Source organism: Lontra canadensis, unplaced genomic scaffold, assembly GCF_010015895.1.
Source record: "Lontra canadensis isolate GAN:19392208 unplaced genomic scaffold, GSC_riverotter_1.0 scaffold61, whole genome shotgun sequence".
NCBI lineage: Eukaryota > Metazoa > Chordata > Mammalia > Carnivora > Mustelidae > Lontra > Lontra canadensis.
Window position 1 is genome coordinate 2,715,184 of NW_022631055.1, and position 14,046 is coordinate 2,729,229.

The window sequence follows — 14,046 nt, forward strand, 5'->3', positions numbered from 1 at the left end:
TGCACTCTCTCACTTTCTCTCTCTCTTACTTATTTTTTAAATAAAAATCTTAAAAAAAAAAAAAAGAAAAGGGGGGAAAGAGTGGTAGGTCCCTTTAGGCATTGCGGGATGCTCTTATTGAAACGATGTCAGCAGGACTCAGGGTCTTACTTTCTCTTATCTCTGCATTTCTCTTATGTTCATTGTATTCTCCTTGTAGCCTTTCTCTTTGGAGACAACCTTTTCTTAGAATTCCTAAATAAAGCATAATGAGATGATGCACATTGTGCAAAGTATGTGACAATGTAAGCTACCTGAAATGGACAGTCAACACTCTTTGTGATTAGCACATGTTATTTGTTTAGTCATCATCAAATTGTGGCCCAGGTGTTGAGGTTCTGATCTTAATACTTAACCTGTGTTAACCTCTACTTAAATATTTAACCTCTACTTAAAACCATGTGCTTTTGCTCTCCTTCTTAGGGCTTTGCAGAAAAATAGTCTATTATCTTTCACTGAAACAAGTAAGCAAGTTTACTACTTATAAGTAAAAGGACACTTTGGGTTAGGAAACATAAGTTTGTGGTATCATTGCCAGAATGTTAAAGTCAACTCTTGTCATTGCCGTACAGGCATCAGATAGCTGGAATTGGTCCAGCAGACACGGCCCCAATCGTAAAAGTGCAGCCACGGAAGAACTTGCAGGTTGTTATAAAAGAACTGAAGTGCCTATTATGGGTTTGTTCACTATGAAGTCTTTAATACCTTTATGTTTAAAATTTTAATAAGTAGAATAGAAGCAGAAACTACTTTGCCTTCCAGTGAGAAGTGGAGGTTAAGGCATTAAAAACTGAGTATTATGAGCTATTTCCCCAATAATCCTTTTAAGGAAAGGAAGACAAAGAAAGGTGGTTGATAGTCCAATCCAAGATAGATAAGATCCCTTTGGTCCCCTCATACCAGTTTCGGAGGGCAGTATATTATTGGAATTTTCAAAACCAATTTATACTGGGTCCTGACAGTTTTCTTAAAATGATATTTTGGAGCGGCACCTGAGGGCAAAGGTGGTTAAGCATCCAACTTTTGGTTTCGGTTAGGGTCCCGATCTCAGGGTTGTGGGATCAAGCCCTGCGTTGGGCTCCGTGCTCAGTGTGGAGTCTGCTTAAGGTTCTCTCCCTCTACCCCTCCCCCATGTGTACACGCTTGCACGCTCTCTCACTTTCAAGTAAATAAATCTTTAAAATGACGTTTTGGGGGAAAAATGATGTTTTGGAGACTTTCCCAAATTTCTAACAACTGTAACAGTACATAACTATTGTAATTCTGTTGAACCCCATTGAGGGTTTAGGCCATCTGTTTTGTTTTTGTTTTACTGTTAAGGAACCTGTACTTCAGAGAGTTTGAATAATTTGCCCAAAGGGTAATCCAATAGAGAATTGGTGGAGCCAGGATTGCAGCCCAAATCTTCTAACTCCAAATCTGCTGTGTTTCCCAGATCATTTTACTTTCCTGATCCAGTGGTTTTAGAGTTAGCTATTTAAATGTATCTATTTTTTCTATAGGCAAAATCTTTTAGGATCTCAATTTAGTAGTTAACTGACTTCACTATTTTTCCTCCTGAGTGAAAAGTGCCTTTTCTTTATTTCATAGTTAATTGCACAGGTGTTTTTATTTCCCTTTCCTAAGATGGGTGTGTGTACAAATCACTAAGGGTGGCCATCACATAGGTGGGAATTTAGTTCCCTTCCTTGAGGGGGGAATATCGACATAAATTATATGGAAGTTTTCTGGTATTTAGAATATCTCCTCTTTTCCATTTATTCAATCACTTATATATGCCAGGACTCATATGTATTAACTTTATACATTGGGTTCTAATTGAATATGATTTTGCTTATTTTGTTGCTCAGATTGTTCTATCTTTTGTCATTGAGTGCTCTTTCAGATTGGCTCTTGTGTTTCTTTGACAGGCCCCCATGTATTTGTTTTTTGTTTTTTAAAGCTTTTGTTTATTTGAGAGAGAGAGAGAGAGAGAGAGCAAGGGCAGTGGGAGAGGCAGTGTTTTTGTTTTTTAAAGCTTTTGTTTATTTGAGAGAGAGAGAGAGCAAGGGCAGTGGGAGAGGCGGTGGGAGAGGGAGAAGCAGGCTCCTCACTGAGCAGGGAGCCCTATGCGGAAGTTGTACCCTGGACTCTGGGATCATGACCTGAGCCAAAGGCAGAAGCTTAACCGACTGAGCCCACCCAGGCACCTCCCCACCTCCATGTTTTATTTTTTTGAATACTTCTTTTACTTGGTGAACTTGGAAGATGCACCGGACTCATTTTGTATATTCTTTGTGCCACCCCTGCAATCAGCCTTTTTCTTAAGAGCCGTGTTTCCTTTGAGAATGGTACTCAAAATTAAGATCTGGGCACTGAGTATGCTTAAGGCTACTGGCATGTCTTTACTTTTAAGCCCCTTTAGCAGACAGAGCTAGGAAATATATTTATTACGACCTGCATGTCTACACATATTTTTAAGTATCTCTATATCTATCCATCTCTATCTGTACTAAAGCCAAATACAAGTTCATTGACATCTGGATTCTGATCCAGTACCATATGGTTCATTCTAGCTTTCTTCCTTTACTACTCTGTAACCTCCCTTCCCAAAAGTGAGACCATCTTTGTCTACCATACATTCATTTGCTTATTCGATCTTATTGTACATAGATAGTGGTTTCAGAATTGTTAATCTTTTTCCCTGTGAAAAACAACTTTATCAACTGGACTACACTGTGTATGTACAATTCCTTTTGTCTTTAGCCTTACAGTTTCTAGTCTTGATGAAACCATTTTCTAATGGGTCATTCATTTGTAATCCAGTTAGATGCTTTTGTCACAGTCCCATTCTATTCCTGAGATTTTTAAATGGCTAGGATTAAGCCTTATCTCTTTTTCTCCTTTCTCAGTGGAAGAGAACATAGCCATCATCTCTTCTCTTTTTGCTTCTGCTGACTCTTCCTCCTCCTCTCCCTCAGGCACCCTACTCTTCCCTTGTGTCAATGCCACTTTGTTTTGCTTATTCTAACTTTAAGATCCAGTTTAGTATATAGGGTAAGTCCAGTCTCTTCTCAGTACTTGCTTTCTTTATTTTTCTAACTTCTTTGTTATTCTGACCTGCCCACTCCTACTCCTATTAACTTTAGTCACTTTACCAAGTATAAAACCAACCAACCAAAGAACTGCCAGGTCTTCTGGCATTTTGATTAGAATTGTAATAAATTTATTAATTATTTTGGGAAGAATGAGCATCTTTATAATATTGAGATTTCCCATTTGGAGCTGTCTGTGTTTCTATATATATCTGTATGTTCCTGGTTTTTGTCTTAACCTTTTTTTTTTTTTTGAATATCTGAATAAAGGTCATTTCTGACTAATCTGGAAACACTGTTTTTGTGATATGAACTACCCTCATGTTATTAGTTGAGTACAAGGAAGTAATGCTTGAGATGAGACCATTTCTCTCATAGAAACTTAGAAATAAAAAAATTTATCAGTTTTTCAGTAAATCTTGTTTAAGCAAATACATGGTGCTACATCCTCTTCAGACCTTGCTTTTGTGTTACCTTTCAACTTCTGCCACTCCCCTTCCCTTACCCATCAAAAATTAGAGAATAGAAAATAAGTTTGTGGGCAGAATTTGTATGTTAAGAATACCAGAGAGCTTTTCACAGCAAGACCCCTGTAGAACTTTTTAAAAAATTTTCTAGAGAGTTTTAAAGTCAGACCTCCCATTTATAATTGTATTTTAATATTGCATTAAATTCTTCTTGGTGTCTTTGCTTTTTAATCACAAGAAATAGCAGCGATATCTTCCAGTTGACTTATTTTTTTTTTTTTTTAATTTTTACATAGATTCATCTGAAAACTACGTTAAGACAAAGACTTTTGAGGGCTTCTGTGCATTACATCTTGCTGCAAGTCAAGGACATTGGAAGATTGTACAGATACTTTTAGAAGCTGGGGCAGATCCTAATGCAACTACTTTAGAGGAAACCACACCACTGTTTTTAGGTGAAGTATGCTATTTTTGGTATAGATGTAATTTTTTATTTTTTATTAATTTTTTTGTTAAAGAAACTAAACTTAATTTCCCCTCAAGCTGTTGTACTACAGTATTTTCCTTTACAAATATTATATTTCCACTTCTTTGATTCTGAAACTGAAAAGGTATCCCTGTTGTTTTTCGTCCTTCGGTAATAGCATTTGGAAATATTTTCAAACATTTGTTTAAAGGTGTAGAATCTGTTCTGAATTTTAGTCACCATCATTGTTCTCAATATTGTTCTGAAGACTGGATAGCTTAAATTGTAGCAGTAGTTGTAAGGTTACTTATAAATGTTTTAGTTGCTTTTGCTTTTTCTTTGTATTAAGAAATTGAGGTTTTATGGAAGAAATCACTAGCTAATTCTTTAATGCCAGTTAATTTGTTGCCTGTATAGATTACTATTGAGACTTCTTCAATTGTGGACTATTTTTAATTCCTTAAGGACTAAAGATCAAATTCTAAAGGGCACAGTTATACTACCTCTTTTCTTTTTCTTCCCTCCCTCTCGTTGATCCTGTTTGTCTTTAGGGACATTGTGGCCCATAAAATTTAGTAGAACATGAAAAATTAGGAGAATAAAATATTTGTGTAGAATCAATGTATCTGGACTGCAATTTTGGTCCTACCATTTGTAATTTGTATGTATATTTATTTGCTATAAAATGAGAGTATGAGAGTATAGGTACCTACATAGTTTTTATTGGACTGAGAATAAAATGAGGTGCCTATGAAAGTACTTTATATCTTTTGAGCATAATATGTACTTAAAATTTATGTATAGTAAAAGTCATTCTTTTTAGTATATAGTTCTGTGAGTTTTGATGTGTGCATAAAATTGTGTAATGATAGTAATAGTCAAGGCACAGAACAGTCCCATCACCTCCCACCCCTCAAATTCCATCATGCTGCCTAATTTATTTCATGCTGCCTATTTTTAATCAACCTCTCCCAAGACTTTACTCCTAACAACCTCTAATCTATTTTCCTCCCTGTATTTTGCTTTTTTTGCAGAATATCATAAATATATATAGCATAATACAACATGTAACCTTTGAGGCTGACTTCTTTCATTTAGCATAATGCTTTAGGGATTCATAATGTTGTGTTATCAAGAATTCATTCCTTTTTGTTGCTAAGAGAATTCCATTATATAAATGTACTACAGTTTATCCATTTACCAGTTGATAGACATTTGAGTTGTTTTTAGTATTTGGTGATTCTGAGTAAATTGCTACAAACATTTGCATGTAGGATTTGTTTGAATGTAAGTTTTAATTTCTCTTGGATTAATACCTAGGATTGTTGGGTTATGTGGTAAGAGTATGTTTAAATTTGGAAAACAATTCAGAAGTTTCTTACAAAGTGACTGTACAGCTTGCATTCCCTCCCTCCAGTAACGTTCGATAGCTTCAGTTGTCCCGCATGCTAACCAATAGTTACCATTGACAAATTTTTCTTTTTTGCTTTTAGTGACATTGTGGTTTTAGTTTGTACTTTTCCTGGTTGCTAATGATACTGAATATCTTTTTATGTGATTATTTGCCATCTTTCCTTTTTGTTACCCATTACTTTTGTATTTAGACATTTTATTTTGAAATAGTTTCAGACTTTTGGAAATGTTCTGACAGTACAAAGGACTCATACTTTCCCCCCCAGATCTTGTTTTTTCGCTGTGTTCATTTTATGATTTTATTTCTTTCTCTGTATTTATCCGTGTATTTTTTCTGAACCCTTTGAGATAAAATTGTAGACATAATGCTTCTTTACCTAAAAATACTGTAGCTTGCGTTTCCTAAAAGCAATGAAATTGTCTTATATGACTGCCATATGATGATCAAAATCAGGGAGTTAACGTTGATACAGGTTTGTTATTTAATCTACAGCTCTTATTCAATTTTGCCAGTTGTTCCGCTAATGTCCTTTATAACAGCAACAAAATTTATTAGTGCAGGATCCAGTCTAGGATCATTTGTTAAATTTAGTTGTTATGTCTCTTTAGCCTCCTATAATTAGGAACAGATTTTTACTCTTCATCTTTTATGATTTTAACCTTTTTTTTAGTTTAACATTTTTGAATAGTTCAGATCATTTATTTTGTAGAATGTTTTTCAGTTTGGGTTTGTCTGATGTGTTTTCTTGATAAAATTCTGGTTATGCACTTCTGGCAGGAATATCAAAGAAATGAAATGGTGTCTTAGTACATCTTATCAGGAAGAATATGACCCATTACTGGTGATGTTAATTTATAAAAGTATTTTGAGTAGGTAAAATGTATAATTATGAAGATGTTTAATGGAAGCCTTTCTGTAATATGGTTCATGTTTCCTTGAGAGAAGATTGCTTTTTTAGCTAAGGTTTTTGTTTTTTGTTTTTTGGTTTTTACATGTGCATGTAACCCACTTTGGATATTGTGTACACAACTACATAGTAAGCTTTCATTGTGGCCTAGCCATGTACAGTCTCTGTTTGGGTTGCTGTCTTTTTTTTTTTTTTTTAAAGATTTTATTTGTTTATTTGACAGAGATCACAAGTAGGCAGAGAGAGAGGAGGAAGCAGGCTCCCCGCTGAGCAGAGAGCCTGATGTGGTACTCCATCCCAGGACCCTGGAATCATGACCTGAGCCGAAGGCAGAGGCTTTAACCCACTGAGCCACGCAGGCGCCCTGGGTTGCTGTCTTTAAGAAATCTACCATATAGAGGAATGAACATAATTAGGTCCTATGAAAGAGATAAAAATAAAGTGTTCAAGATATTAAAAGAAGGCAATATTATTCCCCTAGACATGTGCATAGTAACCGTATTAATAGTAACTATAACATTTATTGAGCAGAGTATGTACCAAACCCTATGTCAGGTGTTTTACATGAATTAACCGTGTCATAATTTTCACGATGATTCTGAGATATGCACTATTATTTCTGCTTTCATAGATGAAGAAGATATAAAAACACTATATTTAGGATCAGAAGAGCTGTATTTGAGTCTTGACCCTGCTGTTGTCTGCACATTGGTTAGAAGAGCACTTATGGAATTGATTTGATGAGCTATTAATAGAATTAATAGATGTTCATTGACAAAAGGGTTCCTGATCAACCTGTGTTTGGGAAGTACTATGTACTGTATTGTATTCCCCAATGTAGAAAAACAAAAAACATTAGCTTTGTAGCTCAATGTGTCCATCCAGAGAGAAGTGTCTTCTGCCCTCTTATCCCTTTTTCGTGTCTTCATAGCTCTTCTCACTGTATTGTATTTATTTCCTTTTTTGTTAATTGACTGTCCTCTCTACTAGAAAGAATGCTCCATGAGAGCAGGCATTTTATTTCTCTTGTTCACTGTTGTAACCTCCAAACCCAGATAAGTGCCTGATGTATGGTGGCTTTTAGTAAATTGTTTGGTGAATGGAAGTGTCTCTCAGACCTGTTATAAAACAACACTTGGGGTTTTTTTGTTTGTTTGTTTTTTGTTTTTTTAAGATTTTATTTATTTATTTGACAGGGATCACAAGTAGGCAGAAAGGCAAGCAGAGAGAAGAGGAAGCAGGCTCCCCGCCTAGCAGAGAGCCCGATGCGGGGTTCGATCCCAGGATCCTGAGATCATGACCTGAGCCAAAGGCAGAGGCTTTAACCCACTGAGCCACCCAGGCACCTCAAAACAACACTTGTTTTAACTTTAACGGCATTTTGAAATGTATTTGACCATAATATTCTTTTTCTTTGTGGAACACTTAGAAAAATCTCAAAGAACATTAACATTGCATGGAATGATTTAAGAAATGTTAGTTTGGTAATTTACTTTTCAGTTTCAAAATATAATAGTCCTGTTTATGAAATTCAGTATTGTGCTTACTCATATAAGTATTTAGAGAAAATCAGAGATGCAGTTTTAGTGATTTCTATTTTAGTATATCGTTAACTTGTAATTTTTTATGTTACTGAAAGAACAGTTGCAAAGATAATTCAAACCAGTGAATAACTTTATAAATCACTTATTTTTAGTAACAGGATTTATTTAGTTTCTTTGGCAGCAAACTGACTATCCTAATTATGTTTTATATTGGTTAATACAAAAAATAATTTGACTCAAGCAAGGAGGTTAACCTCAAAAAGGTGTAGTACTTTTATGTGCTCAAGTACAGTATCAATTGTATTAAGTCCTGGTTTGGAAGTAGAGTATTTCTTTAAAAAGAGAAAGTATACCTTTAGCTTTTACAAGAACAAAAGGTCAAGGGATGGACCTATGACTCTTCAGTTAGGTGATCTGCACACCAGCGTCTGCTTGCCCTGTAAATAATATGACAAACTTCAGCAGTCTGCTTTGCTTACCTGTATCTTCCTCTTTTAAATAACCATAGTGATCCACGTTTCAATCTATAATGGAAAAGATTTGTTTATTGAAACAAATCTCGGACACCTCAAGATTTGCAACAAACTACAAATGATAATGTCTTGATGAGCAGAGTGGCTGGACCAGCTGAACTTAAAGCCCATCTGGTGTAGCTTCCTTCCCCATCTTTTGGGTTCTCTTCAAAACTGTTCTTTGCTAAAACTTTTAAGTATTGAAGTATGTTTTCCTCTCCCTCAAGGAAAGCTATATTGCCATGCATGTTGTAGTACCTGTCCTGGTGGCCCAGTTTACCACCTAGACTGTTGCTGGAGGCTGTAAAAATAAACCTGGAGGGTTAAGGGATAGAAAATGAATATAAAACTATGGAAACTTGATAGGTGACTTAGAAAAGTAATTGATATCTGTGGTGTTTGAATATGAAAACATGAAACATGATGAAACATGATGTTTGAGTATGAAAATATACTACACCACCATTTATAATGGGAACATATTTTCTACACAGAACTCGTCAAGATTTTTATTTTTTAATTTTAATTTTTTTTTTTTTAATTAAACTGCGTGCCCAGCATGGAGCCCAGTGCAGGGCTCAATCTCACAACCCTGAGATCAAGGCCTGAGCTGAGATCAAGAGTTGGATGCTTAACCGACTGAGCCACCTAGGTGCCCCTCATCAAGATTTTTATAAAAATGAGTTCTAAAGGAAACTTTTCAGTTCGATGGCAGTAAGAATCAAAACAAGAAAACCTTGCAAGAAGGGAAATTCAGGGAACTTCTTTTCTTTCCACATGAAAATTGTCCTTGAACATCTTTTTGTTAACGTGCAGTTTAAAGTTTATTTTTTATCAAAGAGTCTGTCCCCTTGTTTCTTTTCTTTACCCTTGCCTTTTCTCCCCACTCCCTTTTCTTGCCTAATAAATGCACGCATAGTAAATAGTCTAAGGATAGATTTGTCAAATTGCTTTGAAAATAGAATATCCTAATTTATAAATATAGTAGATTCTAAGTAAAAACCCAACTAATTTTATAGGACTTATGTTTTCTTTTTATTTTGCTATATATAAACCAACACTGATAAATTGGAGTCTCGATTCCAACGCAGTGTGACTTCATAGAGCAATTTTTATGGGAACTGCACAACTTGCAGTTTTGGCTTTTGATTGATTATTTTCCATTTTTTGTTCTTCTGTGTCTCTGCTTATCTTGTGTAACCTTCAATGTTAAGCATAACAGGAATGCTTAATAAGAACAAAGTAGTTTATGAAGTGTTATGTAAGGCTGCCTATTTCAGTAGTTAACTGTGAAATGTGTCATACTTGAACTCATGTGGGATATCCTTTAACTCTGACTCCACTGATATAGTCCAGGGTTGAACAAACCACAACATACTTCACTTTTCACTAGTAGTTTCACAAATTGGTGATCACTGATAGGGCTAATTTTTGAGATGCTAGCAATTTTGAGGTTTCAAATTCGTATATTTAATACATATTCTATAAAGTAAACTTAGTCTTTGGAGTTACTTTTAGATTTTTCAACAGAGATTAATTATCATCTTCAGGTATTGTAATGTGAGCATTTTTATACTTGAGGGCATGTTCTTGAAAATCAAGTTTGATTTTTCCCAGATCAAAAGTATGGTATTCACCAAAAAGTTAGTTATATCATATTTGCATGTTAGTGGTGGTAACATCTATCCTGTTCTGGCATCTTAATTCCTTCATTTAATTTTATTCTTAGTTCTATGGTTAAATAGCTTAGAAGTTTGTCACCAGTTAGTTACTTTACCATGGCTTTTCCAGCTTTGCTTGGCTAACTAAATTCTTCCTTTATAGAGTCCTCTAAAAGGACCTATGGAAATAATGTTCCCTGAGATTTGCATGTGCATAATTGAATAGTGATTTTGTATTTGGACAGCAGTTTGATTAAGTGTATAATCCTTGGGTCAGCTTTCTTTAGGAAGTTTTTTTAATAGCAATCTATTATGTTTTAGAGTTAAAGTTGAAGGACAGCCTGATTTTTTCTTTTTTTTTGTGACACTATTTTTTGCGTGTCTGTTTTGGATCATTTTTTTCCCCTGAGACATGGTGTACCGTTTCAGTAGATTTATTTATCTATCTGTCTTTCTATCTCTACACCCAGTTTAGGGCTCGAACCCACAACTTGGCCATCAGAAGACTGGCTTCTGACTGAGCCAGCCAGTTGCTCCTTCAATATATAGATTTAGTTTTTCTTTATTTTATTATTGTAGTAAAGCTTTTTGAAATTATATCTTTAAATATTTGTCTCTTCTATGATTATGAGGTCTTCTTGGGCTCCAGTTATTCATATGTTGGATATCCTGTTTTTTATATTATTTTCTCTCTAATCCCCTCTTAAATTTTTTTACTTTATTTTTCCTTTTTTTAAAAAATCCTGTGTGTTCGTTTTCAGAAGTATCTATTCTCTGTAGTGTTTTTTCCCAGTTTCAACAGCATTTCTATTTTTCTGGGTCTTTCTTAAATTATTTATGTTACATAATTTCCTATCATCTAGAAATCTTTTACCTGAGCTCCTATATCCCAGTGTTATGACTTTTTTCCTTTTTTTTTTTTTTTTATTACAGCAAAAGTTTTAGCTATAATTTTCATTTGACTTTGTGGCAATATTTTTGTGGTAAGAGGGGGTTTTTTGGTTTTGGTTTTTGTTTTGTCTACTAATAGTTTTTCTTGACATTTTCTCCCCCCGCCCCTTTTTTTGTAACTATCTATGGATTTGTGCTTGTTCCTATGTGATAACTCACCTGGAAATGTAAGTTTTTGCATGGTCATTTATTTTTAGGAGATCCACATTCCAGACTAGCTAGGGTTTTTGGTTGTTGAGTTCATTTAGCTATTTTACCAGTCACTGGGCACAGGCAGCAGCTGTGGGGTTTTTGTAATGTAGCTTCTTTTCTATGGAAGTGACAACAGACTACTGTTCCAAGTATAGTTTCTTTGTGTGATTCCTTGTTAGACCCTGTTCGTCTGACTTTCAGATTTCAGCTGGGTCCAGGATGTTCTGTTGATGGCCCATGAATCCTATCCCTCTGCAGGGAATTTATCTTTCATAACTCAGAGCAAGCCTCTCACCTTTGAGGAGTTTACTTTGCTAGCTCTTTCTGAGATGTACCGCTGAGCCATCTCTCCCCTTCCTCCCTTAAGTACCCAGGATTGACCTCATTTCTTTAGGAAGCTCTTATACCTATTTTTGGTCTGGAGTTTTAGCTGGATCCTAGTTTTGCTAAAAATGGAGAGTTTGTTTTTATTTCTAATTTTCTTTGCTGATTTTAGATTAATTGCTTTTGGATGCTTTCTAAGAAGAGTAAGGTAGAAATGCTTACTTTATGCCCCAGTAATAAAATTAAAAGTCCATAATAATTTTTAAAGTAGAACAAATATTCTTGATTTCAGTATTTTGCAATAATGTAATATTCTAGTATAGACCTAGATGGGCTACCCCTCAACCCCTACCCTACCCATATAGCGCTGTCTCTGTTCTCTTTAGATACCATAGAGCAGTACTACAGAAAATGTCAGTTTGTTGATACAAGGTGCTTGAGCCAGAATGTAAATCAGCGAGTGCACTGCTTCTTTTGTTAGAGAAGTCTCATTTTAAGAAAAATGCCAGCGGAACTAAACAGTGTGCTTAGGGACATAATTGAATTATATTCTGGTCAAATCTTACTTTATTGAGGACTGGGGACAGTTTGCACATTGACAGCCAGTTTATGAACAATATTGGGTTTTGCTGATGTACATTATGGATGTGTGGCTGTCAAGCTGGATCATTGCATACATAGTTAATGTAGTTGTCTCTTCATAATTGTTATTACCATTGTCCAATTAATTGTATATGATCTTCATTGGTTAGTATGCTGAAATAGAAGTAACAGAGGTGTTGCTCGTGTATAAATAGGAGTCCTTGGAATGAAGGACAATTTGCTGCCTACTTTTTCTCTGACAGGGACTCTTCAGTGTAATGATTTGTTTCTCTAAGCCATAATATGGAGATCATACATACAGAGGTAGTTTTCCTGTAAGGAGAATACTGTTATATGAATGTTTCAAAAATGTGAGTTGGATAATTACAGAAAGTGGTAGAATTCAGTGTTATAGCTCAAGAAGATAAAAGTTTAGGGGTGTGCTGTCTGAATCAAATGTTGGTCTTAATTCTGTTGCTGAAGAGAGATATGGGAAAATAATCAATATGTAATAAGATGGTAAAATTTCAGGGTTTTGTCTAAGACTTTCTTGTGATTGAAAGATGTCTTTTTTAGCTATGGTCTCCAATGTCTAACTGGCCATCAGAATTCTGTCTTTCTGGGGGTTCCTGGGTGGCTCAGTCAGTTAAGTGTCTGACTCTTGATTTTGGTTCAGGTTGTGATCTTGGGGTTGTGGGATCAAGCCTCAGGTCAGGCTCTTCATTGGGTGTGGAGCCTGCTTAGGATTCTCTCTTTCCCTCTGCCCTTTGCCACCCCCCCGCCTTTGAAAAAAAAAAAGAATTATTTCTTTTTATCAGAAACCATGAGACAGGTCAGTGGCAACATGTAGATTGGGGTATTGATCACAACTTTTTTGTTAATATTCCTAACATAATAGACTTTGCCCATGAGCCCGTGGTTTTCCCCATTAGTATACATCTTTAAGCTTTAGTCATTGGGTAGACATGAAGTACTTGATAAAAAAAGTGTAACTTCATTATTATTATGAAGTTACACTTTTTCTAAATTTTTCTAAATGTTTAGAAATGTTTCTAAATATCAGTACAACACTCTATTTCAAACTAAACATTCATGGCCAAGAGACAGTATGGAACTCTATCCAAATATACAGAGAAAATGGTTTGAAATGATGCCTTTATCCTTGGCGTAAAGTCTTACTTTATAACCATTCTGAGTATAAACTTTAATTATGAGATAAATAACTGTGGGCAGTCCTACTTAGCCAGTGAGATTTTTTTTTTTTAAGATTTTATTTATTTATTTGACAGACAAAGATCACAAGTAGTCAGAGAGGCAGGCAGAGAGAGAGGGGGGAAAGCAGACTCTCCGCTGAGCAGAGAGCCTGATGTGAGGCTAGATCCCAGGACCTTGAGATCATGACCTGAGCCCAAGGCAGAGGCTTTAACCCACTGAGCCACGCAGGCGCCTCAGCCAGTGACATTCTTGAAATAATTCTACATCCTTCCCAGTCATGTTACCAAAGTGAATTATTTCAAGAATGTGTTTAGTAGTTTTCTATAGTTCAAATGTGTTCAAAATGTGTTCAGTAGTTTTCTATAGTTACTGAATGTAACTAATATTTGCTGTCATTGGAGTTAGTATAGTATTTTATTAATTTTGCTATCGGGTATAGATAAAGCCTTGGAAAAATATAAGCTCTGAAGTCATATCGAATAAATTAGCCAAAAAAAAAAAAAAAGAGAGAGAGAGAGAGAGAGAATCCCTTGTCATTGCAGTCTAATTCTTTCCTAGTACCACCAGATGTCAGTGTAACCACAGGACCAGAGAAATAATGCAGTAGATAAATGGCTTATGAATGTTTTAAATGTATAAAGAAAAAGTTTTATACATACTAGTATACAACAAAAATATTATTTTGTTGTTGAATTATA

At 35.2% G+C, this 14,046-nt stretch overlaps 1 protein-coding gene across 6 annotated transcripts in view; it reads left to right on the forward strand.

The window, feature by feature from the left end:
- The window catches only part of ASB3 (ankyrin repeat and SOCS box containing 3), a 106,592-nt gene that overhangs the window by 34,649 nt on the left and 57,897 nt on the right, over window positions 1-14,046 (forward strand). For all 6 annotated transcript variants that reach the window (XM_032877786.1, XM_032877788.1, XM_032877789.1 and 3 more), the window contains exon 3: window positions 3,877-4,035. In XM_032877786.1, coding sequence (XP_032733677.1) covers window positions 3,877-4,035 — 159 coding nt within the window. The remainder of the gene's footprint in view (window positions 1-3,876; window positions 4,036-14,046) is intronic.